At 44.6% G+C, this 25,934-nt stretch overlaps 1 protein-coding gene across 1 annotated transcript in view; it reads right to left on the bottom strand.

Moving 5' to 3' along the window:
* Window positions 1-25,934, bottom strand: part of GLT1D1 (glycosyltransferase 1 domain containing 1) — a 142,191-nt gene that overhangs the window by 92,633 nt on the left and 23,624 nt on the right. Inside the window, exons 2-5 of the mRNA XM_040416238.1 lie at window positions 22,247-22,395; window positions 19,920-20,025; window positions 9,349-9,400; window positions 3,363-3,399 (exon numbers count right to left, since the gene is read on the bottom strand). Of these exons, the coding sequence (XP_040272172.1) occupies window positions 3,363-3,399; window positions 9,349-9,400; window positions 19,920-20,025; window positions 22,247-22,395 (344 nt within the window). The remainder of the gene's footprint in view (window positions 1-3,362; window positions 3,400-9,348; window positions 9,401-19,919; window positions 20,026-22,246; window positions 22,396-25,934) is intronic.

Genomic DNA, 25,934 nt, shown 5'->3' with positions numbered 1-25,934 from the left:
GGGGACGCTTCAAGTTAAAATATACCATCGGATTGGAGAAAACTGAGATTTGATGGTATGTTAATAGGGACTCCTGACTTTACATTGAAAGTCAATGGGGGACGGATCCGTTTGCAATTGCACCATATTGTGTCAACGTCAAACGGATCCGTCCACATTGACTTCCATTGTAAGTCAGGACGGATCCGTTTGGCTCCTCACGGCCAGGCGGACACCAAAACGCTGCAAGCTGCGTTTTGGTGTCCGCCTCCAGAGCGGAATGGAGGCGGAACGGAACCAAACTGATGCATTCTGAACGGATCCTTATCCATTCAGAATGCATTGGGGATGAACGGATCCGTTCGGGGCCGCTTGTGAGAGCCCTCAAACGGATCTCACAAGTGGAACCCCAAACGCAAGTGTGAAAGTAGCCTTACTAGTGTGCTCTAAACCTTCATTCAGTATATGATAGTGATATTTATGCCTACCTCTCCACCCAAAAATAAAGTTTATCAACTTGTGATTCTCAACTGTCAAGTAGATCTTATTTTAATATCCTTAATTAGTGTCTGTAACTGAGTATCTAAACACCTCTCCTATTTTATTACTGGTCTGACCTAATAATATTTCCTTTGATTTTAAATTACCATCTTGTAAAAATTGTGAAATATACCACGTGCCTCTCAGAATCCAGTATTTAGCCATATCTACATCAATTATATGTCCCAATTTACCATTAAACCATAAAGTGGTGACACATAGTGAGCCCGCTACTCCCAAGATCTCCCCAAGTTTTTTTCATGCCCTAACTACCATTCTCACAATAGGTATAGACCCCATCCAAATCCTATCCATCCGAGATGACTCTAGAAAGCATATATATTTGGCATAGGTCCCTCACTCTTTAACATAAAAATAAAATAAAAAAATCAAACTGTTCAGATTTCATTAGTCTTGCAATAATAGATGCCAGGAATCTCCAATCCTCCTCTATCATATGGAAGTCAAGTAGGACAACTTCTTTCTCACTCTTCTTCCAGCCCATATTAATTTTTTAAACATATTTTCTATGGTTTTAAATAGCACATTATCCAAATACACAGGAGAGTTGGAGATAGACATTAATTGTGGAAGAATTACCATCTTTATCAAGCCCGTTTTGTCCGCTTTATTTAACTGTAATTTATTCCATATACCAACCTTAAAGAGGACCTTTCACTTGTATAAACTATGTGAACTGAGTATGCTGCCATATAGAGCGGCGCCCGGGGATCTCACTGCACTTACCATTATCCCCAGGCGCCGCTCCGTTCTCCCGTTATAGGCTCCGGTACCTTTGATCCTTAAGTTATAGTAGGCGGGTCTTCCCTTGTCCTGTGGGCGTCTCCTTCTCTTAGGTTGCAGTGCTGGCCAATCGCAGCGCGCAGCTCACAGCCTGGGAGAAAAAAACCTCCCAGGCTGTGAGCTGTGTGCTGCGATTGGCCAGCACTGCAGCCTAGGAGAAGGAGACGCCCACAGGACAAGGGAAGACACCGCCTACTATAACTTAAGGAGCAAAGGTACCGGAGGGCATAACGGGAGAACGGAGCGTCACCCGGGGATAATAGTAAGTGCAGTGAGATCCCCGGGCGCCGCTTTATATGGCAGCATACTCAGTTCACATAGTTTATACAAGTGAAAGGTCCTCTTTAACCTTAATCCTTCTCAATAATGGCTGTAGATCAACAAACCTTCTATAAATCTGAAGAGACAACCATCCCCAAATACCTAAAACTCGCCAGAGGATCCAATACTTGCAATTTTGAGTTAGCCATCTCCACACTTGACTCTAATGGTGACAATATAGATTTATTCCAGTTAATTCCTATACTGGAATAACTCCCATATTCCTCAATAACCCTCGTCACATATTTTATAGCATTCACTGGTTTGTCCTAAAAAGACCAAAACGTCATCCGCATATAATGAGCTTTGGTCCTCTCTCTCCAAAGCCCACCACATATGGACCTCCGTGAAACCTGATTGCTAATGGTTCGATGACTAGAGCAAGGAGTAAGCGGGAGAGAGGTCCTCCCTGTTTCACCCCTCTTTCTAAGTTAAAATAAGAAAATACCAACCCATTTACCAATACCTTCGCTCTGGGGTGTCTGTAAAGAGTTCTAACCCAACCGATGAACCCTGGTCCAAAACCAAATCTATCCAGTAATGCCCAGAGGAACCCCACTCCACACTGTCAAGCACCTTTGCGGCATCTAATAACAGTATGGATCAGTTGAGACCCCCGGGCCACTGGATATTTGCAAAAACCTGCTGAATGTTGTTCACTGAGGATCTGTGTGGTATAAAGCCGCCCTGATCCTCATGAATTAGGGTGGAAATCAAGCCGTTACCGGTAAGTCTCTTTGCTAGGATCCTTGCCAAGATCTTTACTTCATTATTTAACAACGAAATAGGACGATATATTAAGACTATAGTTGCCTCCTCCACATATGTAGGCCGCCTACCCTGCTGCCTACCCTGCCCTTGCACATATTTATATTTTCCTAACAATCTCTTTGCCCATTCTTCTGTATCTCTTTTATATAATTCAATCAGTAACCCATCTGGGCCTGCCGCTTTTCCCATGGGCATTCCATTTATAGCTGCCATTATCTCACCTAATGTTATTGGTTGGTCCAACTGATCTGCTTGATATCTATCAAGTCTTGGTGGATCAATACCCTGTAAAGAGCTTAATATTCTTTCCTCCTCCATTTTCTCCTGTGTACTATACAGTCTAGCATAAAACTCATAGAAAAGCCCTAATATCTTTTCAGGCTCACTATGTGTCATCCCCTTTTTATCTTTAACCATTACACTATACTCTCTCTACTGAAGGTTACACCTGCAAAATGGCATTTCTGCCCGCTGCTTGTCCATAGAGGGAACTCCTGAGAAGGAGACAAGGAGCTAAATTTCAAATTTCCTTTTCTAATGTGCAATAAATCAAATACTAATAAATAACATATTTCAATGATTAATGGCATCTAATTGCAGGTTTACTTCCACCGTGGCCTATAGGGAGTTTTCACCCCTCGTATTTTCAGTGTATATTACTGATGATTACATTTGTGATATTTTAGCCCCAAAACATGTTTGAAGACATCAGTCCTTGCTTCGGGGAAACAAAGTCTGAACCATTTCACGCTGCCTCACATTTCAATAACAGACGCATCATAAAAAGCTAATTTTGATAATTGGTGTTGTGCAATTGGTGAACATTTTACGAGCACATACAGACTACATTACCAGAACTTCCCTGCCTCGCAAGATGCTATTGTAATGTCAGAGCCAGTAAAACATCCGTGTCGTTCTGTACATTTAATATCGCTGGAAAATCTTACCTTGAGGCTGGATGTGTATCTTAGATAATGCTTGGGGCTAAGAAATAATGAAAAAGGAAAGTTTTTACTACAGAAAACAGAACATAAGTCATACTTCAGTAAGCTCTGCGCTCACCGACAACTTTTCTCTCCATCTCCGAGGATAAATGTGCAGCAGACGGGCACACCGCTGCCCATAAAACGCTCCTGCTTTGCTTTCACAAGGAAAACATTCTCATATAGAGAAAAGTATCACAAACAGCAGTAAAAGACGCATACACCTAAATCAGGACACGGGGAGGATCTTACCTGGACCGTTTCAATTTTAACCAGAACTTTGGTAATCAAAAAACAAGTTTCTAAGGATTTTTTAAAAATAAAAATAACCCAGTCTAACTTCAAAAGTGTGCAATGCTATTCCCTCAATGAATGTTGGGCCCAAACACCCACTGTATACGCACACAACCACATCTGTCACTCATAGGCTCCCATCTGAAGACACGTGTGCTATAGATCAGGAGGAGCTGAGCAGATTTTTTTATAGGAAAAGATTGATTATGACATGTATTTTATTCATTTAAAATTTTTACTCTTCCTACTCTTAAGGGCCCATTCACACAACCGAATGTACGGCTCCGCACCCGTTCCGCAATTTTGCGGAAGGTCTGCGGATCCATTCATTTCTATGGGCCCTCAAAAGATGCGGACAGTACACCGTGTGCTGTCCGCATCCGTTATTCCGTACCGCGGCTCCACAAAAATAAACTTCAATGTCCTATACTTGTCCGCAGAAAACGTTCCGTGGACCCATACAAGTCTATGGATGCGAAAAGAACATATTAACAACAAGTCTTCCCTGTATCAGCCTGCACACTAAGATAGCTGTTGATCACCAATTAGGACCACAAGCATGAGTTCTTAGTTTAGAATGAGCAGAGATTGGAATGAATGAAATACAAGTTATACTGAATCATTCCCCATAAAACTGTACACCAATCTGCTCAGCTCCTCCTGCTCTATATAGGCATAGCAAACATAAACTCACCTTAAAGGGGCTGTCCAGATTCAGAGCTGAAGCCGGACAAAGCTCTATTTTCCCCCAGGCAGCCCCCCTGACTTGAGCATCGGAGAAGTTCATGCTCCGATGCTCTCCTTTGCGCTCCGCTAAATCGCGCAGGGCAAAGGCTCTTTTGTTTTCAGTAGCACACTGCCGTGAGAAGGCTTCCGCCCCCGGCAGTGTGTTCGGTGACGTCACCGTCTCTGATGTGCGGGCTTAAGCGCTGCCCTAGCTGTTTTACTGCCTAGAGCGCATCAGTGCCAGTGATATCACCGGGCTCCCTGAGCAGCCGGAAGAAGAAGCTTCAGCACTCCTGCAAGGGACAAAGTCTAAGAAAACAACACTTCCGGCGAAGAATTTCCTATAAGAAAACCGGGCTTCAGAAACATGTGGAAAAGATAGGACATAGATGTACAGTCAGGTCCATAAATATTGGGACATTGACACAATTCTAACATTTTTGGCTCTATACACCACCACAATGGATTTGAAATGAAACAAACAAGATGTGCTTTAACTGCAGACTGTCAGCTTTAATTTGAGGGTATTTACATCCAAATCAGGTGAACGGTGTAGGAATTACAACAGTTTGCATATGTGCCTCCCACTTGTTAAGGAACCAAAAGTAATGGGACAATTGGCTTCTCAGCTGTTCCATGGCCAGGTGTGTGTTATTCCCTCATTATCCCAATTACAATGAGCAGATAAAGGGTCCAGAGTTCATTTCAAGTGTGCTATTTGCATTTGGAATCTGTTGCTGAGATCCAAAGAGGTATCACTATCAGTGAAGCAAGCCATCATTAGGCTGAAAAAACAAAACAAACCCATCAGAGAGATAGCAAAAACATAAGGCGTGGCCAAAACAACTGTTTTGAACATTCTTAAAAAGAAGGAACGCACCGGTGAGCTCAGCAACACCAAAAGACCCGGAAGACCACGGAAAACAACTGTGGTGGATGACCGAAGAATTCTTTCCCTGGTGAAGAAAACACCCTTCACAACAATTGGCCAGATCAAGAACTCTCTCCAGGAGGTAGGTGTATGTGTGTCAAAATCAACAATCAAGAGAAGGCTTCACCAGAGTGAATACAGAGGGTTCACCACAAGATGTAAACCATTGGTGAGCCTCAAAAACAGGAAGGCCAGATTAGAGTTTGCCAAACGACATCTAAAAAAGCCTTCACATTTCTGGAACAACATCCTATGGACAGATGAGACCAAGATCAACTTGTACCAGAATAATGGGAAGAGAAGAGTATGGAGAAGGAAAAGAACTGCTCATGATCCTAAGCATACCACCACATCAGTGAAGCATGGTGGTGGTAGTGTCATGGCGTGGGCATGTATGGCTGCCAATGGAACTGGTTCTCTTGTATTTATTGATGATGTGACTGCTGACAAAAGCTGCAGGATGAATTCTGAAGTGTTTCGGGCAATATTATCTGCTCATATTCAGCCAAAGGCTTCAGAACTCATTGGACGGCACTTCACAGTGCAGATGGACAATGACCTAAAGCATACTGCAAAAGCAACCAAAAGAGTTTTTTAAGGGAAAGAAGTGGAATGTTATGCAATGTGTCACGAGGGTGTCAAGACCCACGCCTGACTCCGTTATACCCGGGGTCAGGAAGTCACAGCGGTTGGCTGCGCGCTCTATGTAAGATAGGGCTGTTTCCTTATGGTAGCTTTCTGGGTTTGCTTTGCAACCCTTTTTGGCTCACTCAGGGATCCGTAGCTCCTTCTCCTCAGCTGTTCCTTGTCCAGCACTCCCAACCTCCTTATATTCCCCTCTCACACTTCTCTGGTTGCCAGATATAGAGCTTCCTGCCTGGACTTCTATACTGACCCTCTGGAGCTGTGTTGCTGCGTTCTCTGGTTGTTGGTCCAGAACATTACCCTCCGGATCCCTGTTGGACCTTTGTGGTCTGCTGTGGTCGCCCACCTGGGTGTATGTGTTTGTCTGTATTGTCTGTCCTCTCCCTGGTGTTTCCCTCTTAGTGTCAGTGGTGCGGACTAGCGATCCCACCGGCCCGTTCACTATCTAGGGCTCATTCTAGGGAAAGCCAGGGTTTAGGCATGTGATCGCCGCTCGGGTGCCAGCCACAAGGTGAGTCAGGGGTCACCACCTTTCCCTCTCCCTTGGGCAGGGCTTTCCCTTTTCCCTCCCTGTGCGTGACGCCGGTCATTACATAATGGCCAAGTCAATCCCTGACCTGAATACGATTGAGCATGCATTTCACTTGCTGAAGCCAAAACTGAAGGTAAAATGCCTCAAGAACAAGCAGGAACTGAAGACAGTTGCAATAAAGGCCTGGCAGAGCATCACCAGGGATGAAACCCAGCGTCTGGTGATGTCTATGCGTTCCAGACTTCAGGCTGTAATTGACTGCAAAGGATTTGCAATCAAGTATTAAAAAGTGAAAGTTTGATTTATGATTATTATTCTGTCCCATTACTTTTGGTCCCTTAACAACTGGGAGGTGCAGATGCAAACTGTTGTAATTCCTACACCGTTCACCTGATTTGGATGTAAATACCCTCAAATTAAAGCTGACAGTCTGCAGTTAAAGCACATCTTATTTGTTTAATTTCAAATCCATTGTGGTGGTGTATAGAGCCAAAAATGTTAGTATTGTGTCGATATCCCAATATTTATGGACCTAACTGTATGTTATGTGTATGTCTGTCTTGTACTAATGGAACAAAGTCCTCAATCCCGGACAACCCCTTTAAGGATCTATTCAGACGTCCGTAAAATGTGTCTGAATCCGTTCCGCAACGTTGCGGAACAGATCCGGACCCATTCATTTTTTATGGGGACCGAAAAGATGCGGACAGCACACAGTGTGCTGTCCGCATCCGCATTTCCAGTCCGCACCCCGAAATAAATAGAGCATGTCCTATTCTTGTCCGCAGCTGCAGACAAGAATAGGAATGATCTGTTAAGTGCTGGCGATGTGCGGCGTCAGTGTTTTGCAGTCCACAAAACACTATGGACATCTGAATGGACCATAAAAGACAACTACCAGATATTGTGATAATTTAGTGTATTTTACGCTATATACACTCACCTAAAGAATTATTAGGAACACCATACTAATACAGTGTTGGACCCCCTTTTGCCTTCAGAACGGCCTTAATTCTACGTAGCATTGATTCAACAAGGTGCTGATAGCATTCTTTAGAAATGTTGGCCCATATTGATAGGATAGCATCTTGCAGTTGATGGAGATTTGAGGGATGCACATCCAGGGCACGAAGCTCCCGTTCCACCACACAAAGCACAAAGATGTTCTATTGGGTTGAGATCTGGTGACTGTGGGGGCCATTTTAGTACAGTGAACTCATTGTCATGTTCAAGAAACCAATTTGAAATGATTTGAGCTTTGTGACATGGTGCATTATCCTTCTGGAAGTAGCCATCAGAGGATGGATACATGTTCTCATTCTGTTTACACCAAATTCGGACTCTACCATTTGAATGTCTCAACAGAAATCGAGGCTCATCAGACCAGGCAACATTTTTCCAGTCTTCAACAGTCCAATTTTGGTGAGCTCGTGCAAATTGTAGCCTCTTTTCCCTATTTATATTGGGGATGAGTGGCACCCGGTGGGGTCTTCTGCTGTTGTAGCCCATCCGCCTCAAGGTTGTGCGTGTTGTGGCTTCACAAATGCTTTGCTGCATACCTCGGTTGTAACGAGTGGTTATTTCAGTCAACGTTGCTCTTCTATCAGCTTGAATCAGTCGGCCCATTCTCCTCTGACCTCTAGCTTCCACAAGGCATTTTTGCCCACAGGACTGCCGCATACTGGATGTTTTTCCCTTTTCACACCATTCTTTGTAAACCCTAGAAATGGTTGTGCGTGAAAATCCCAGTAACTGAGCAGATTGTGAAATACTCAGACCGGCCCGTCTGGCACCAACAACCATGCCACGCTCAAAATTGCTTAAATCACCTTTCTTTCCCATTCTGACATTCAGTTTGGAGTTCAGGAGATTGTCTTGACCCGGACCACACCCCTAAATGCATTGAAGAAACTGCCATGTGATTGGTTGACTAGATAATTGCATTAATGAGAAATAGAACAGATGTTCCTAATAATTCTTTAGGTGAGTGTATATGACGCTCTTTTTTTCTCCTAAAAGTTAGGTAAAAGTGACAGTGCATCTTATGAAGCGAACACCAGTGAGTATGAAGGAGACATCTGGTGTCTGGTGTGGGGATGTGACCCGAGGGTCTGGTATGGGGATGTGACCCGAGGGTCTGGTGTGGGGATGTGACCCGAGGGTCTGGTATGGGGATGTGACCCGAGGGTCTGGTATGGGGATGTGACCCGAGGGTCTGGTATGGGGATGTGACCCGAGGGTCTGGTATGGGGATGTGACCCGAGGGTCTGGTATGGTGGTCAGATCTGAAGGCTTAGGCTTGAGGGTTCTTATTTTCCTTCTCTAAAATCTAGATGCGTCTTATAAAGCGAAAAATATGGTACTTTATCAGGGTTTACATTTTACAGACCAAATGCATTCAGTTTTTCTGTCCTCCTACCCTCTCACAACAGAACTTCTTATCTGTGTCCTCCAGGTCCAGCACCAATATAAAGAAACTTTGTTGGTTCAAATCCCTATTAACAAGCGTGGCAGCCATGCTAGTGTATGTATGCGCATTGAGGTCTATAATAATATGGGTACAGAGAGAGTCCCAATGAGAACCGTGAACTGCCAGAACACAGGACAGAAATGTCAGTATGAAGGCATTGATAACCTGGCAAAGAAGTAAACGGTCAATAAAACTTTTTATGTATACCAAAATACTTTCTCAAGAGTAAACAACCAAAAAAAGTCTGCCTTTGCTCCACACAATCAGATTCCTCTCTTTCCTTGATAATATCAGCGGTGAGTTGTAGGAGTATACTACAATGTTTATTCAAGAAAAGAAATAAATTCCTCACCCAATGTTTTGCTGCAACTTCCCTTATCTTACACGTAAATGCAACAGCAAATCTGGAAAATAAAAAATATTTCACAATAATGCCATGACACAATTTACATAGTTCACATCACACGCACAGACAAAACCACCTAAATGATCAGATGCTCTGGAGTAAAAATGAGGCATCACACAGTGCACCACGAAATGTCCTGAAGTGGCAGACACCACACATCAGAAAGAGATCCTGGAAAATGTATACCATTGCAAGTTTAACCCCTTCCCATACTGTGCTGTAATAGAACAGTGTGACAAGCAGTTACTTCCTGCCCCACAGCAAGGTATTAAAGAGGTTTCCAGGTATTTGCCATCCTCAGGATAGGTCATTAATATCAGATCAGGGGAAGCTCCAGTGAGCGCTATGGTGACCTCACAGCTTACCAGGCACAGTGCCGGTATTGCAGCTCAGCCCCAATCACTTAAATGGAATGGAGCTGCGCCCAGGACACGTGACCAGTGTGCGATGACATCACTGCCCTGGCAAGAGACCTAGGTGCTTATGGAACATTGCAGCCTTTTTGAACAGCGGATTGGCGAGGGTGCCAGGAGTTGGACCCCTGCCGATCAGATACTGATCATCTATCCTGAGGACAGGCCATCAATACCAAATTCCCAGATAACAACTTGTTGCAATGGCCATCTCAAATGCAGTTGTCAATATCAACTATGGCATTTAAGTGGTTTTACAGAGGTGTCCCCCTCTGTAACTGCATTGGCCTAACAAAGGTCACCAGATAAGACATGTACCAGTGCCTAATAGACCATTTCTCAGTGTAAAAGTTGGCCATATACATATCTGTATTTTTTTTGCAAGTGGCTATTTCAAGTCTTATTCCTTGCCGTTTACCACGGGGTAACTGCGGTGTAAAACAGCAGGCACATGGAGACTGTGGCGCCCACTCAGTTCGTAAGTGGGCACTATCTTTAAAGATCTGACATCGGGCATACATGTATGCTCAATGTCGTAAAGGGGTTGTCCAGCCCCTATTTACCAATCCCCCACCGATCCCATGCCAACACTTCCTGGGTCCTCCATGGGTCTTCGTTCTTCATCCTCCAACGATGCAGTGTTGACACAACATAGGACCACTGCATCCAATCACTGCCAGCGGCGGTGACCTCAAAAGGTGTCGAGATATCACCAATATAGCCATTGACTGCAGCTTATTCACATAAGTGGCATGTATGAACTCTTAATATGTGACAAGGGCATTGCTTGAGTCAAACTTTTAGCTGCCGTAAACAGGAATCAATATGCGTTTAAATTTCTATTTTTATTTTTTTACTGTAACGGCGGCTGCTGTGCACTGCTGTTCCCCTGCTTACCGCCGCGGTCCCGGGAACCCGTGTTCAGCGGTGATCTGCGGCCGGTGCTTCCCATTCACCGCTGCAGTCCTGGGCTCTGTCTGTGTGGGTGCTGTTGTTCTGGGATCTGATCCAGTTTGCTCTCAGCCCTGGCCACAGTATGATTGATGCTCGTTTCCTGCAGCACTTCATTAAAGGCCAGCGTGCATCACTTCCTGGGCTTTATGGGTTTGGTCATGTGACCTCGCTGACCTATCCTAGCCCTCCTGTGCATATGTAAGTGGCTCAGCCCCCTTCCCAGATGCCTCAGTGTCAAGGTCCTTGTGTCCTGCTAAGGTTCCCGTTTTCAGCTTGTGTTCCTGACTCGTATTTGTATTTTTTGGACTCCTGCTTGCCTTGACTCTTCTGTTGCCGACCCAGATTGCCTGACCTGTACCTGTGCCGTCTGCCCTGACCTTTTGCCTGTCTGACTACTGTTGTGCATTTTCATACGTATACAATATTATCGAATGACATTATAATCAAAATGAATGCTCATCTCATTGCCTTTAAGAATAAGATCAGCCTGAACCAAAGTTATGTTATATGGCTGAGGAAGCCAAGATGAGTTCATGACAAGTACAGTTTATATTTTTAAAAAAAATAATTGTGAACATAAACGGACATTGTATTAAAAGTTATTACTAAAGATATGGGACCATCTGTAAGGAGTATGCCAACTCCCTAAAACATGTCTGTCTGGAGGGAACAAGGTTACTTAATAAGGACTCATGTCCTTATCACACACCTGCTGTATGAGGTTCAATTGATATATTCATAATTATATTATATTATAATATATATATATATATTTATTTATTTATATTAGGGATCGACCGATTATCCGTTTTACTGATATTATCTGCCGATATTCAGGATTTTGAACGTTATCGGCATCTATTTTGCCGATATACCGATAACGTATTGGGAACACAGAACGCGCTGCTCTCAGCGCTCTCTGTGTTCCCTCCGCAGCACAGGGGAGAAGGAAGCAGTGTCTCCCTCCCCCTGTGCTGCTGCTGCCGCCAATGACAGGAGAGAAGACAAGAGGAGGGGAGGGGCTGTGGCCGCTGCGCCACCAATGAAGATGAGTCTTTCATTAATTCATATACAGGAGGCGGGAGCTGGCTGCAGAATCACATAGCCGGCTCCCGACCTCTATGAACGGTAGCTGCGGTCCGCGGTAGTTAACCCCTTAGGTGCAGCGGATCGCAGCTACCGCTCAAAGAGGTGATTCTGCAGCCAGCTCCCGCCTCCTGTAAAAATATATAAAAATACACGTTAACAATAAACATTATTTTTCAGCAGATTTGTGTAGGAAATTATTTTTTTTCTCAAAAATGAAAAGTCCCAGAATATCGGTATAAATTATCGGCTATCGGCCTGAAAGTTCACAAATTATCGGTATCGGCCCTAAAAAATCAATATCGGTCGATCCCTAATATATATATATATATATATATCTCTGCATGGTATATTTAGTTTACAACATATGTTAATCAATAAGTCATATAATGTGTTATCTATGTGTAACAATGTATCGATTTATATATATGTTATACCATGTATTTACCATTTAGAAGGTACAGAAACAAGTAAGTTTAAGTTAATTGGATTTCAAAACAATAGTTATTCATGGATGAAGATAAATGAAATGTACAAGTTCCGATGCCCAGCATCAAAGCCGCTATATAAAATTTTCATCAAGTCAACCTATATTTCAAAAAGATAGGAGAAGACAGTCAACTTCAACAAGTCCAGGATATAGGTAATTAAAAGTGTCAGGAAAAGACCTTCCTCAATGATTTATGGTAAGAAAGGTCAACGAGTTTATGTAAACATATTATTAGATATTTAATTTTAATGCTTAAAAGTTGGGATGTTCATCTACAGTACCGCAGTGCCATCTGGAGGCAGATGGACATTATATATATATATATTGATAGAACATTCTTCGCCAAGCTAAGTGATAGATTCCCACCGGAAGGACTTATTTCAAGTCCTTCCCATTTAAGATATGGTCTAGCAAAATCCTAGATCCCTGTTATTTGTCTTAATAGTCTTACCAAAGTCATATATGTGAAAAGAGACCATGATGGGGCGGAAGGATACAGTTGTCTCTTCTAAGTTATATCCTTGGATGGATTTGCCCATCTTGAAGTCATGTGATGTGTAGTTGGTTAGGGGGGGGCAGAATGTATTTAGCATCCTATAATGATGTCTAGGATTAGACATGCCCATCTTGATATCATAAGGTATTCTCTGAACAGAAGTAATGTATATAACTTATGTTCCTACTTTAATATCCTAACCTAATAATAGCTTGGTTATAATGTGACAAGTTATTTCCACTCACATGTATTGTTAAGCTTGTAATGCTTTATATTAACGCTATATATATATTCATTAGCATGTATCATTGTGTTTATTTACTTGTATAGGTTTATAATCTTGTAACCAATAAATCTGCATATTTTTATAATACCTGCGTATTATTGTATAATGCAGAACTACATTTTATCATTAACGTCATCTCACGTCAAAAAGAACTTATTTATCTGAGGAAATAGTTGGACTCCGATGTGAATTGTATCAATTAGGTTGTCTACAATTCACCAGGTCATGATTTTAAGAATTTATGACAAATTTTATAAATTGAATTTTTTTTATGGTTAATTATTTTTATGACCATAATTAATAATTCTTAATTGAATTATTACCCCCCGACACTACGCCTCTGCCTCATCTTCTGGTCTAGGGCTGCAGTAAATGATTATTTTAGTAATAGAGTATTCTATCGATTATTTTTACGATTGATCATATAATCTAATAAGACAAAATGAATTAATAGACTTTTTTCCTTTATAAAAACTCATCAGACCCCCTGCCATCAGTCCCCAAAACCCTTAGTTTCCCCCTGTGCGATCAGCCCAAGTGCATCAGTTCCACTATCCCCCCCCCCAGTGCCACCAGCTGCCCCCCCCCCACGTGCCAGCTTCCCCCTCAGTGCCACCAGCTAAAACTAAAATGCTCATCAGATGAAATGATGATCGGACACATCCAGCATCCACCTCACATCAGGTCAGAGAAGTTAGCGGACAGATCTCCAGAATGGAGAGGATCTAGAAAGCATCCTAAGCCCTTTGGTACAGTCGTGGCCAAAAGTTTTGAGAATTACATAAATATTGGAAATTGGAAAAGTTGCTGCTTAAGTTTTTATAATAGCAATTTGCATATACTCCAGAATGTTATGGAGAGTGATCAGATGAATTGCATAGTCCTTCTTTGCCATGAAAATTAACTTAATCCCAAAAAAACCTTTCCACTGCATTTCATTGCTGTCATTAAAGGACCTGCTGAGATCATTTCAGTAATCGTCTTGTTAACTCAGGTGAGAATGTTGACGAGCACAAGGCTGGATATCATTATGTCAGGCTGATTGGGTTAAAATGGCAGACTTGACATGTTAAAAGGAGGGTGATGCTTGAAATCATTGTTCTTCCATTGTTAACCATGGTGACCTGCAAAGAAACGCGTGCAGCCATCATTGCGTTGCATAAAAATGGCTTCACAGGCAAGGATATTGTGGCTACTAAGATTGCACCTCAATCAACAATTTATAGGATCATCAAGAACTTCAAGGAAAGAGGTTCAATTCTTGTTAAGAAGGCTTCAGGGCGTCCAAGAAAGTCCAGCAAGCGCCAGGATCGTCTCCTAAAGAGGATTCAGCTGCGGGATCGGAGTGCCACCAGTGCAGAGCTTGCTCAGGAATGGCAGCAGGCAGGTGTGAGCGCATCTGCACGCACAGTGAGGCGAAGACTTTTGGAAGATGGCCTGGTGTCAAGAAGGGCAGCAAAGAAGCCACTTCTCTCCAAAAAAAACATCAGGGACAGATTGATCTTCTGCAGAAAGTATGGTCAATGGACTGCTGAGGACTGGGGCAAAGTCATATTCTCAGATGAAGCCTCTTTCCGATTGTTTGGGGCATCTGGAAAAAGGCTTGTCCGGAGAAGAAAAGGTGAGCGCTACCATCAGTCCTGTGTCATGCCAACAGTAAAGCATCCTGAGACCATTCATGTGTGGGGTTGCTTCTCATCCAAGAGAGTGGGCTCACTCACAATTTTGCCCAAAAACACAGCCATGAATAAAGAATGGTAGCAAAACACCCTCCAACAGCAACTTCTTCCAACAATCCAACAACAGTTTGGTGAAGAACAATGCATTTTCCAGCACGATGGAGCACCGTGCCATAAGGCAAAAGTGATAACTAAGTGGCTCGGGGACCAAAACGTTGACATTTTGGGTCCATGGCCTGGAAACTCGCCAGATCTTAATCCCATTGAGAACTTGTGGTCAATCCTCAAGAGGCGGGTGGACAAACAAAAACCCACTAATTCTGACAAACTCCAAGAAGTGATTATGAAAGAATGGGTTGCTATCAGTCAGGAATTGGCCCAGAAGTTGATTGAGAGCATGCCAAGTCGAATTGCAGAGGTCCTGAAAAAGAAGGGCCAACACTGCAAATACTGACTCTTTGCATAAATGTCATGTAATTGTCGATAAAAGCCTTTGAAACGTATGAAGTGCGTGTAATTATATTTCACTACATCACAGAAACAACTGAAACAAAGATCTAAAAGCAGTTTAGCAGCAAACTTTGTGAAAACTAATATTTGTGTCATTCTCAAAACTTTTGGCCACGACTGTACTGCTCAGGGATTGCTGACACCATTCCTGACATCTCTCTATAGGGCTGCGTGGTTTCAGGTAACCTATAGACAGGGCCAAACACGTTTAAAGGGGTACTCCAGCAGAATGATCATGCAGTGATGGCCTGGAGCCACACCATAAGCTCCATTCATTCTGTAAGTCAGGTTGTCACACTGGAGCCCTGTGACCCCGCACACATCTATGACAGAAGGTCGTTCAGGCCGGAGCGCCCCTTTAATCAGGAGGCTCTGAGGAGCCATCAACATGTCAGACCCGGTCCTCCAGCAATGTGCAGCGAGGAGGACACAGCCTCCCTCCATGGCTGGTACCTGGTTTCCAGTCTCCGGTCCGGTGTCCCAGAATCCCGGCCGGCTTTGTTGTCTCTGTGAACCCAGCTAGCCAGCCGTGCCAGTCAACGGTGGGCTCCGGTGTGGACCGCGTCCCTCCCAGTATAAGCCGCACCACCCTGTCGCTGCGTCTCTTTTCTCTCAGGTTGCGGTTGTTAAGCGGAGCCAGGACCCCAGGCAGAGCTGGCTGCAGGGGGTGTGGTACAAATTATGGGGATGTGAGGCGGGTCACATGACCACTCGAGTGAGACGTTGAGAGTGGCACAGTTATTATACTCTCTGGGAGAAGCAGGTGACCACGGAGCGGTGAGTAACAGCAAGCGCTTCACTCCCGCTCCGTGGTCACATGACACAAACAAATTTGCATCGAGGATTTTTGTGTGTCAATTTACTCGATTCAATGGAGTAATCGTTTCAGCCCTATTCGGTCCTGCACCTCTGGTACCTTTTTCAGGTCCCTCCTGGTCCGCTGGGACCAGCTGCCTCGTGTGCCTATCCTCCTCAAGAGGTAGCGACCTGGTGTTCCCCTCGGGAAACTCTATCCCCACCATCAGGGGTACTGTGAAGATCCAGGGGTTCACTTAGACAACGCCCTTAGAGGAGGTAGGACACGTGGCACAGTGGGTTCACACCCGCTGGTTCGTGACATTTACAAAACATTAGGTCCATTTGTTGCAAAACGGCATGAAGGCATCCAGGAGTGTAAAGTACTGGGAGGCATATTTCAAATATGTGAACATTTCCCCAGTAAAAGGGTTAACACAACACAGACTTGTCACACTATTATTTCACTTCAGACGAGGAGGGGGTGCCCCCTTCAAAGTTGTAACAGCTTCAATTCCTCATTCTAGCAAGATAACGCAATCTAACCTACTCACGGGTTCCAGTATCACTTTCATGTTCTTTTAAGTACTACCTCTTTATTATAATTTACACTTAAAGGGGTATTCCTGTACATTGAAGTAATCCCCTATCCACAGAATAGGGGGTAACTATTAGATCGATGGGGTCTAACCACAACTTGCAGGTTCCCGAAATGAATGGATGCTTCAATCATCTTTAGGACACTGCCGGAGATCATCAAGAACAGTGGTCAGCCATACCCAGCAGATCTCATAGAGATCTTGGGGGACCCTGAGGAATATGGGGGGGTGGGTAGGCGGGCACAGATGTGTTTTGATCAAAATATATTATATCAGAATGAGGGCTTAGTCCATATATAATGCTTGCATCTATTTTGTTAGTGCACTATTCTCTTTTTTTCTGTGATTTCCGAGCACGGCGGTCCTTTCAATTCTCATAGATAGACCTGCACAGATCATAACGTGATGACAAATCCTAGGGATATGCTGTTATATATTACAATAATTATATTACTTCTTGATCAATCACTGTTTTTACCTCAGGTGTGTCTGCCTCGAAATCACATTTTTTGGGGGGGGTTTTGGGGGGGGGGTTGAATTTTCATAAGGAATCATTTTAAGGAGCACAAAAAAAAACTGATTTTGATTTGAATGATGGGATATGTACTGTATACTCTGTAATGGTTACGAGGATACCACATATTTAAAAAGGAAATGTGCACCATAAATGTTGTTATCTGCCAGTTAAAACCTAATAGTGACACATATCCTTTTTTTCTAATCTGATTTTGTTTTCTCGTAGATTTTTTATTCTGTTCCCTGAACATGATTATGGGGGCGGCCATCTTGCCGGAGCTGTTCTCAAAAGCATTTACAAAGCTTTAAAAAAATTGCTTTATGGCAGCCCTGTGGGCCATCGACACAGTGGTCAGGAGAGGACCACATTGACTTCTATGGGAGAGTTTTCTAGGCTCTGTGACATGTACTGAGGTCATTGTACAAGGAAGGAATAGATAAGCTCTGACCATCACCTATTGTGAATGGTGGATCCTGTCTTATCTATACACAGAGGCGATATCTCCTCATCATTACAGGCAGGATTAGAATGATATATAACTGCAGTAGAGTGATCGGTACAGAGCAAGAAGTGGCGCCTATTATTAGGCTTAGTGGCCAGTGCGAAAACTGCAGGATTGTAAGGTTTGTGTTTAAATATTAAAAGGGTTATCACTGAAGTTACTGATGTAGCAATACTTGACACTGCTCAAACAGATCACTGAAAGAGTTATAAAATATAACTTATTAGATATATTAAAAAAGTAATAATATTGGTAAAATTAGGGGTCCCAGGTGAGTAAGTATAACAAAACCAAAACGTGAAAAATATCAAAAAATCAGGCAGGGGGTTAATTGGGGGGGGGGACGGGGGGGGGGGGGACATTTTCTGACCCTATTTGACCCAAAGCCAGCCCTGACCCCAGAGTCACACCTTGACGGTAGGTATACCCATGCTCGTATCTAAACTGAGGGACCCTATAGTTGGCCCTAGGTATTAAGCAGAGGGTCAGGGTAATTCACTATCTTGTTTTGGGGCAATTACACTGCACATTACAGTTTACAAAGCATTGAATTACTTTCACACAAAAAGAGTCCTTACACGCATGAATTTTGCATGGTGTTTTTTTTTTTTTTTTTTGCAAACAGTGAGTTTGCGCACTAGTGTTCTTTTTCCCCACTACAGATAAGGAGATGTCAAAATACCTAAAAAACCTGCTGCGTTTTTTTGAAAAGAAAAGCCAAAAAGACAATAAACGCTACCTAATCAACAAAAATGTCGAGGGCAAAAAAAAATTTGTGTGCCCTGTAGGGTTGTTGCGGGTATCGAAATTTCGATACCCAATCGATACTTTTGTCCATTTTTTTCGATACTGGCCTGTGCTGCTGCGCAGTCTAGTATCTCTGAACATGAGAGCGCTGCTGTCAGTGCGCTCAAGTTCTCTCAGCAGCACAGGGGAGAAGGAAGCGGTCCTCCCTCCCCCCTGTGCTGCCGCTGCCACCAATGAGAAGAGAGGGGCGGAGGAGGGGGTGCGCACTGCGTCACCAATGATAGGACTTTTCCTACACAGAGCGGAAGCCCAGCGATGTGCCAGTACTTACCATTATTCTTGGGCGCTGCTCCGTTCACCCGCTGTGCCCCATTACTCTCTCCTCTCCTGCTCCATATGCCAATTACTATCGGAGCAATAGGGAGGAGACATCAGCTTCACTAGTGGGTGTTCCTTCGCCCTGTGCTGCGATTGGACAGCGCTACAGCCAGGGAGAAGGAACGCCCACTAGAGAAGCTGATGTCTCCTCCCCATTGCTCCGATAGTAATTAGCATATGGAGCAGGAGACAGTAATGGGGCACTGCGGCGAACGGAGCAGCGCCCAGGAATAATAGTAAGTGCTGGGACATCGCTGGGCGCCGCTCTGTGTAGCCTAATACTTAAAGTCTGGACCCAGGAAAAGTAGTCTTTAACACACAATACAGGAGGCGGGTGCCGGCAGCAGAATCGCATTGCCGGCACCCTGCCCCTGACAGGGAGCTGCGATCAGCGGCAGTTAACCCCTCAGGTGCGGCACCTGAGGGGTTAACTGCTGCTGATCTGCCAGTACCCGCCTCCTGTATTAAGGGGTAATTATCAGTTGTGGCGCATGGCGCTAAACCTGCCCCCAGAAGAAAGGAGCTTGTTGTAGCAGATGACGAGCGCCATAGATCTCCTCACTTAAGCATATAATACATTACATAAAAAAGATCCAATTATTAAAGGTTATCCTCAGTTTCCCCTGTGGACAATTCTGAGAACCTAGTATTAAAATGCACAGGGTTTTTACAAAAAGGGAGCAAAACTCTTGATACCAGTGAAGTAATAACAGATGGTGACAAACACCAAAGGATAATAAATGCTACATGGTTCATTGATACTTTACAAGTTCCTCCTTTTCTTAGACTTGAATACATTAATGCACTTTTGATAATGAGTTGTCAAATAAAAAATAAAAAAATATATATAAAAAACACCACCTCCACAAATAATAAAAGAAGAAGTAGAATATGCAGGAATAGGTCATTCATAGAATAAGAGGAAGCTCTGACGCTTGGACAGATATTTCATGTGTCATGTGGAATTAACCCATCACTATCCACATCTGGACGTCAATAAACTCAGAAGTGTCACATGTGATGTGTAATAAGATGATTGTGTAAACTGAAACCCTGCTCCCTTACCTGGCATCCTCAAGCACAGCTCCCATGACCTTGTATTTTTCTTCATTTTTCACATCTTCATTTATGTCCGTCCCACCAAAGATGACCCCAAAAGGTATTCTGCTACCTGAAATTAAGAACAAAAAAAAAAAAAGGTTAGGAGCGTTCCCGCTCGTAAATTAATGGATTGACTAGGGTCACTTGTGCTGCTGCAGCCAGACACATTGGTGGCAGTGGTCTTACACAAATAGTCATTGGTGATCCAGCAGTGTGGAACCATTGATAATGCCAAATGAGTCTTCGGTGTCAGTGTCTGCTGTGGATTACATGCAGGTCCTGGTACTCATTGGTGACAGCGGAGCCTCAGGACAAGGTTGAGACGGCGGTACGGGAAGAGAATACCTCACCATCCTCCCACCAGCTGTGCTCCTCCAGTGAACCTGGAGGTGGTGGCGCCAGCGGTGTCACAGAGCACAACTGGTGGGAGAATGGTGAGGTATTATCTTCCCGTACCGCCGTCTCAACCTTGTCCTGATGCTCCGCTGTCACCAATGAGTACCACAGCATACACTGACACTAATGACTCATTTGGCATTATTAGTGGTTCCATACAACCGAACCACCACTGACTATTTGTTACATTATAAGACCACTCTGTCCCCAAGGTTTCTTTTTTGAGGGACTCAGGCTCAAGAGGTTTTTACATAAAGATGATATTGGGGGTATCTGAATACAGGGCGGGAGGACATGTCTAGCTCTGTCAATCAAAGGGGAGAGGGGCGTTGGGATAGCAGTGCTCCAAGCTTTTTGCCCAGCTCCCTGGTGCTTGAAAGAGCTAATTAGCATTATAGTAACAGTGCTGATATCTCGGGAACGCTGCTACGTACAAAGAAAGGTATCGCTTTAATCAGCATTATCAACCCTACCAGGCAACGTGCCTTGTTTTAGTAGGGTTGATCATGCTGACAGAGGATCTTTAATGTAGCACATACTCAAATTGTGTGAGCCCATCTACCAGAAAGTATTCTATTTCTAGTGTACTGCAATGATAGGAATCCACCCTGCAGACACTTCACCCCATGCCTGTCTTTCTAAAACTTGCAGCATTTCAGAGTAAACAGTGCTGTAATAATGGTCCATTCTTCTTCAGAACGGATCGGTCTTATTTTGAGAATCAATTGTGTTCAGTTTGCATCATTTTGTGCCAGTTCCATCAAACATCAGTTATTTTTGACAGGAGAAGGGCTTATTGACATCTGCGGTGGAGGCTCAGTCCGAGGCCTCCATCGCAGACTCCGTCAAACAGACCAGACCAAAAAGTCCTGCATACAGAACCTTTTTGCCCGGTAAAAAAAAAAAAAGATTCCGGAACAGAAACTGGACAAACTGCATTCAAGAGGACCTGTCACCACTTCTGACTGGTCTGTTGTTCATTCTCCATGAAATATTTTTTCTTAGAAGTTTATGTTGTGCTATTCCTCTATTATTCCTCCCAGAATTGTATGAATAAATTGACAGCTTGGTGTTAGCAGTTAGGGGTGTGTCCCTATATAATCTGACAGGGTGAAGGGGCATACCCTTTTAATAAGAGGAATGATCACACCTAGTTGTCAATATATTCTTATATCTTCAGTAGAAACTCTTTCTTTTTGATTTCAAGCTTAAAAGTATTCGGTCATCAGGTTTGGGGCTATAGAGATACGGACATGCACGGCTAGATCGCTGCTAGCATGTCCGCAATATATGTGCCCTATAGGGCTGTGTGGTTTTAATTTCTTTAAAAAATTATTTTATAGATATGCAAATGAGTGTTGAATGTGTCCAAGGGGCTGCACTAACCTTACTTGTGCCCAGCCGTGCCCAGCCATGTCCGCCTGTGAAGGAGCCCAGCACCGCCTATGTCTCCTCCTTTCATCAACGATAGATTGCCGTAATCTCGCGATGCGCGAGCTTGCGCATGCGCAGTGCCGGTATAGTGTTCCTTCCCTGTGCTGGCATCAGCCTCAGGGAAAGAACTGCGCATGCGCGAGGTCGCGCATCGCGAGATTACGGCTATCCATCGTTGATGAAAGGAGGAGACATAGGCGGTGCTGGGCTCCTTCACAGGCGGGCGTGGCTGGGCACAAGTAAGGTTAGTGCAGCCCCTTGGACACATTCAACACTTATTTGCATATCTATAAAATCTTTTTTTAAAGAAATTAAAACCACACAGCCCTATAGGACACATATATTGCGGACATGCTAGCGGCGATCTAGCCGTGCATGTCCGTATCTCTATAGCCCCAAACCTGATGACCGAATCCCTTTAAATTTTAAAAAGGTTTCAAAAGACATTGAAAAGGTATTACCAAGTAGAAATCTTCCTGCTTTGTACACGTGGATAGCCAGTCCAGCATCAAACTTTCTTTGGGAAATCAGTTTAGCTACCTCTGATGAGCTGTGCACTCCAGCCGCGTCTCTGAGCTCGCACTCATGGCCTGCTGCTTCAAGGTGACTCCTGAATATTAAGAAACACAAAAAAGGAAAACTAAGGAATGGAAAGAAACTCCAGTGAACTATATGTGTGCAGCGGATAAAAAACAAGATTTTTGTGGACTCACCTGTAAAATCTCTTTCTCGCTTAGTTCATTGGGGGACACAGGACCGTGGGTATGGCTGCTGCTGCCACTAGGAGGCAACACTAGGCTGAAAAGTGTTAGCTCCTCCTCTGCCAGCTATACCCCCTCCAGCCAGGAGAGAGCATATTAGTTTGTGCCCAAGCAGTCAGAGACCACTCCCCCGGGTCCACAGTCGTCCGACTGAGGAAATCTGCCGTCTAATTCTCCACTCCCAGAATGTAGACCACCGAAAGAGCTGGAACATGGGTCTCTGCCCACAGCAGGATTTTGGCCGACTCCGCCATCATCGCTTGACTGCGGGTTCCTCCTTGGTGATTGATATAAGCCACTGCTGTGGCATTGTCTGACTGCACCTGGATCGGCCGGCCCTTCAGGAGAGGGGCCCAATGTATAAGAGACAGATGAATGGCCCGAAGTTCCAGAACGTTGATGGGCAGTTTGGACTCCGACTGAGACCATACGCCTTGGACTGTCTGGGGCGGGAAGACTCCGCCCCAACCATGAAGACTGGCGTCGGTGGTGATGACAGTCAATGAGACCGGGAGAAAGGATTTCCCGACTCCAAGGTTGGTGTCGAAAGCCACCACCTGAATGCCGAACACATCCCTGGGGGCAGGACGATGTGACAGTCCAGGGAATCCGGTGACTTGTCCCACGTCGACAAAATTGTCCGCCGAAGCGAACAAGTGTGAAATTGTGCAAACGGAACCACTTCAAAGGAAGAGACCATTGCACCCAAGCAGGGCCGGGCCGACACAGAGGCTGGGGAGGCTCCAGCCTCAGGGCGCAGGCTGGGGTGGGCGGAAAAACAAACCTCTTTTCTTTTTTTTATTATCACTTACTTGCCAGCAGCGCAGCGCTGCCAGGCGCCCTCCCCAGCCAGTGTTCACTCTAAGCTGCGCTTGTAGATAGGAGCAGGAGGCTGCTGATTGGCCAGTATCAGCTAGCTGCCCTGCCATTGGTCCATCCTTTCACACCCCCTTCTCTCTGGAGCTGAACACAGCAGGAGGCAGGCGTTCTCACAGTGGATCATGTGACCAGTGACGTCACAGACCTCCTTCTAACAAATCCATTCTAGCGTCTACCCAGCATGTATGGCAGGACTCTGCTGAGCAAAGACCATGTGCCCAGGTGAGGTGACCACAGAAGTGCCCTGGCATCTGTCTGCTGCTGGAAGCTCAATGTGGAGCTTTATGAATGTAAAAACTAAGATACCCAAGAGGCTAAACAAAGACCTGCTTGTCTGCTTCTGACCCTAATCTTAACACATAACGTTCATTTGATTGCAATCTACCCTAACACCTAAAGGGATTGTTTTTAAAGCCTGCTGTTTCTCTAGGTGACCTTATGCTGATAGTAGTGTTAATAGAGTCTCAAAGGTCTGTAAAAATAGTGTAGCTGCTTTTATAGACCCTTGAGACTCTATTAACACTACTATAAACATAAGGTCACCTAGAGAAAGAGCAAGTTTTTTTTATTATTTTTTTCCTTTAGGTGTTAAAACATAACTTATTTGATTGCTTGAACACCTAAAGGAAATCAAATAAAAAACCTGCTGTGTCTCTAGATGACCTTATGTTGATAGCAGTGGTAATAGAGTCTGAAAGGTCTATAGAAGCAGTTACCCTATTTTTACAGACCTTTGAGGCTCTATTAACACTACTATCAACATAAAGTCATCTAGAGACACAGCAGGTTTTTAAAAAGATTTTTCCTTTAGGTGTTACAGCAATCAAATGAAAGTTATGTTTTAACACCTAAAGGAAAAACATAATTAAAAAAAAGATGCTGTTTCTCTAAATGACCTGATGTTGATAGTAGTGTTAATAGAGTCTCAAAGGTTTGTAAAAATAGTGTACCTGCTTCTATAGACCTTTGAGATTCTATTACCACTACTTTTAGCATAAGATCATCTGGAGAAACATCAGGTTTTAAAAAAAAAAAAAAATTTCTTTAGGTGTTAGAGCAATCAAATGGAGGGGGAGAAATGTGACATGGGTGAGGATGGGGTTACATGATGGGCCGGAGACAATGACTGTAGTCTGTCTGTGCCATGGACGGGGAGAAATATGACATGGAGGGCTGATGGCTGACATGGGGGTCTGATCTGAGGCATTGGGGCTGTGCTTGTGAGCTGGGGTCTGATGGCTGGTCTGACCCGAGGTGGAATGAAAAATATTGTTTCCTATTATCCTCCTCTAAAACCTAGGTGCGTCTTATGGGACGAACCTACATTTTGGCGCATCCCCCCTTCCCCCAGGTGAGCTGTAGGGGAAGGGGGGGTCGGAGACGCCAAAATGTAAGTTCGCTTGTGTTGGTAAAAAACCTTGCACCGGCCCTGGGCGCACTTGGGCAGCTCAGCCTCTGTTGGTGGTGGACCTTGTCCCAGCCCTGCACCTAAGACCTTCAGGCAAAATCAAATTGAAGGGTACCTACGCCGGAGGAGAAGGCGGACTGACTGACGAAGGGCTAGCCGCTTGTCCAAAGAGAGGCGCACCAACGCCACGCCTGTGTCGAGGATCATGCCTAGAAAAATGATCCGTCTGGTGGGGCGTAGGGAAGACTTCTGGAAGTTCACCAGCCAGCCGAACCGCGCCAGGGTATACAGAGTGATACGCAGACTGTCCTCGTTCTGATCGAAAGTCGCTGATTTGACCAGGATGTCGTCCAGATAGGTAATCAGGGTGATGCCCCTGGTACGAAGAAGTGCCAGGAGAGGAGCGAGTACTTTCGTGAAGACTAGCGGTGCCGTCGCCAAGCCAAAGGGAAGGGCTACGAACTGGTAGTGATGGGGCCCCACTGCGAAGCGGAGGAAGTGCTGATGCGCTGGGGCAATAGGGAGGTGTAAGTACGCATCCCAAATGTCTATTGAAGAGAGGCATTCACCTCGGTCCAGTGAAGCAATCATGGAGCGAAGAGATTCCATTCTGAAGTGTTGAACCCGGAGGAACCAGTTCAGCAACTTGAGGTCCAGCACCGGGAGAACTGAATTGAATAGAAACCCGTGAATTGTTCTGTCACTCGATCTTGAAACCCAAGGTGACGATTTCAAGCGCCCACACGTCAGATGTGGGCCCGCCACACTTCCTGAAAAAGGAGTAGGCGACCCCCCACCATAGAGGGTCGGGGCGCGTCTTTATCCGGAGGACTGCTTGCCAGTCGAGGAACGGGCAGGCTGTGCCCGCAGGAGCTAGGCTGGTTGAAGGCTGAAGAATGGCTTCTTCAGCTGGTCCTGCGTGGAGGATCTGGGAGGGGCTCCTGCTGCAGGACGCATGCCAGAAAAGCGGCAAAAGGACTGGGCCTGGGCACTTCTCTGCTTAGCGCGAGATATGCGCCTGGATTTGCCCTGTGGGAGGTGGGTACTTTTACCGCCTGTAGCCTCGGATATAATTTTATCTAGCCGGGCCCCAAATAATCG

This window comes from Bufo bufo, chromosome 2 (genome assembly GCF_905171765.1).
Source record: "Bufo bufo chromosome 2, aBufBuf1.1, whole genome shotgun sequence".
In the NCBI taxonomy this organism is placed as follows: domain Eukaryota; kingdom Metazoa; phylum Chordata; class Amphibia; order Anura; family Bufonidae; genus Bufo; species Bufo bufo.
The sequence above is the reverse complement of the archived record's forward strand: the minus strand, read 5'-3'. Positions and strand labels throughout refer to the sequence as shown.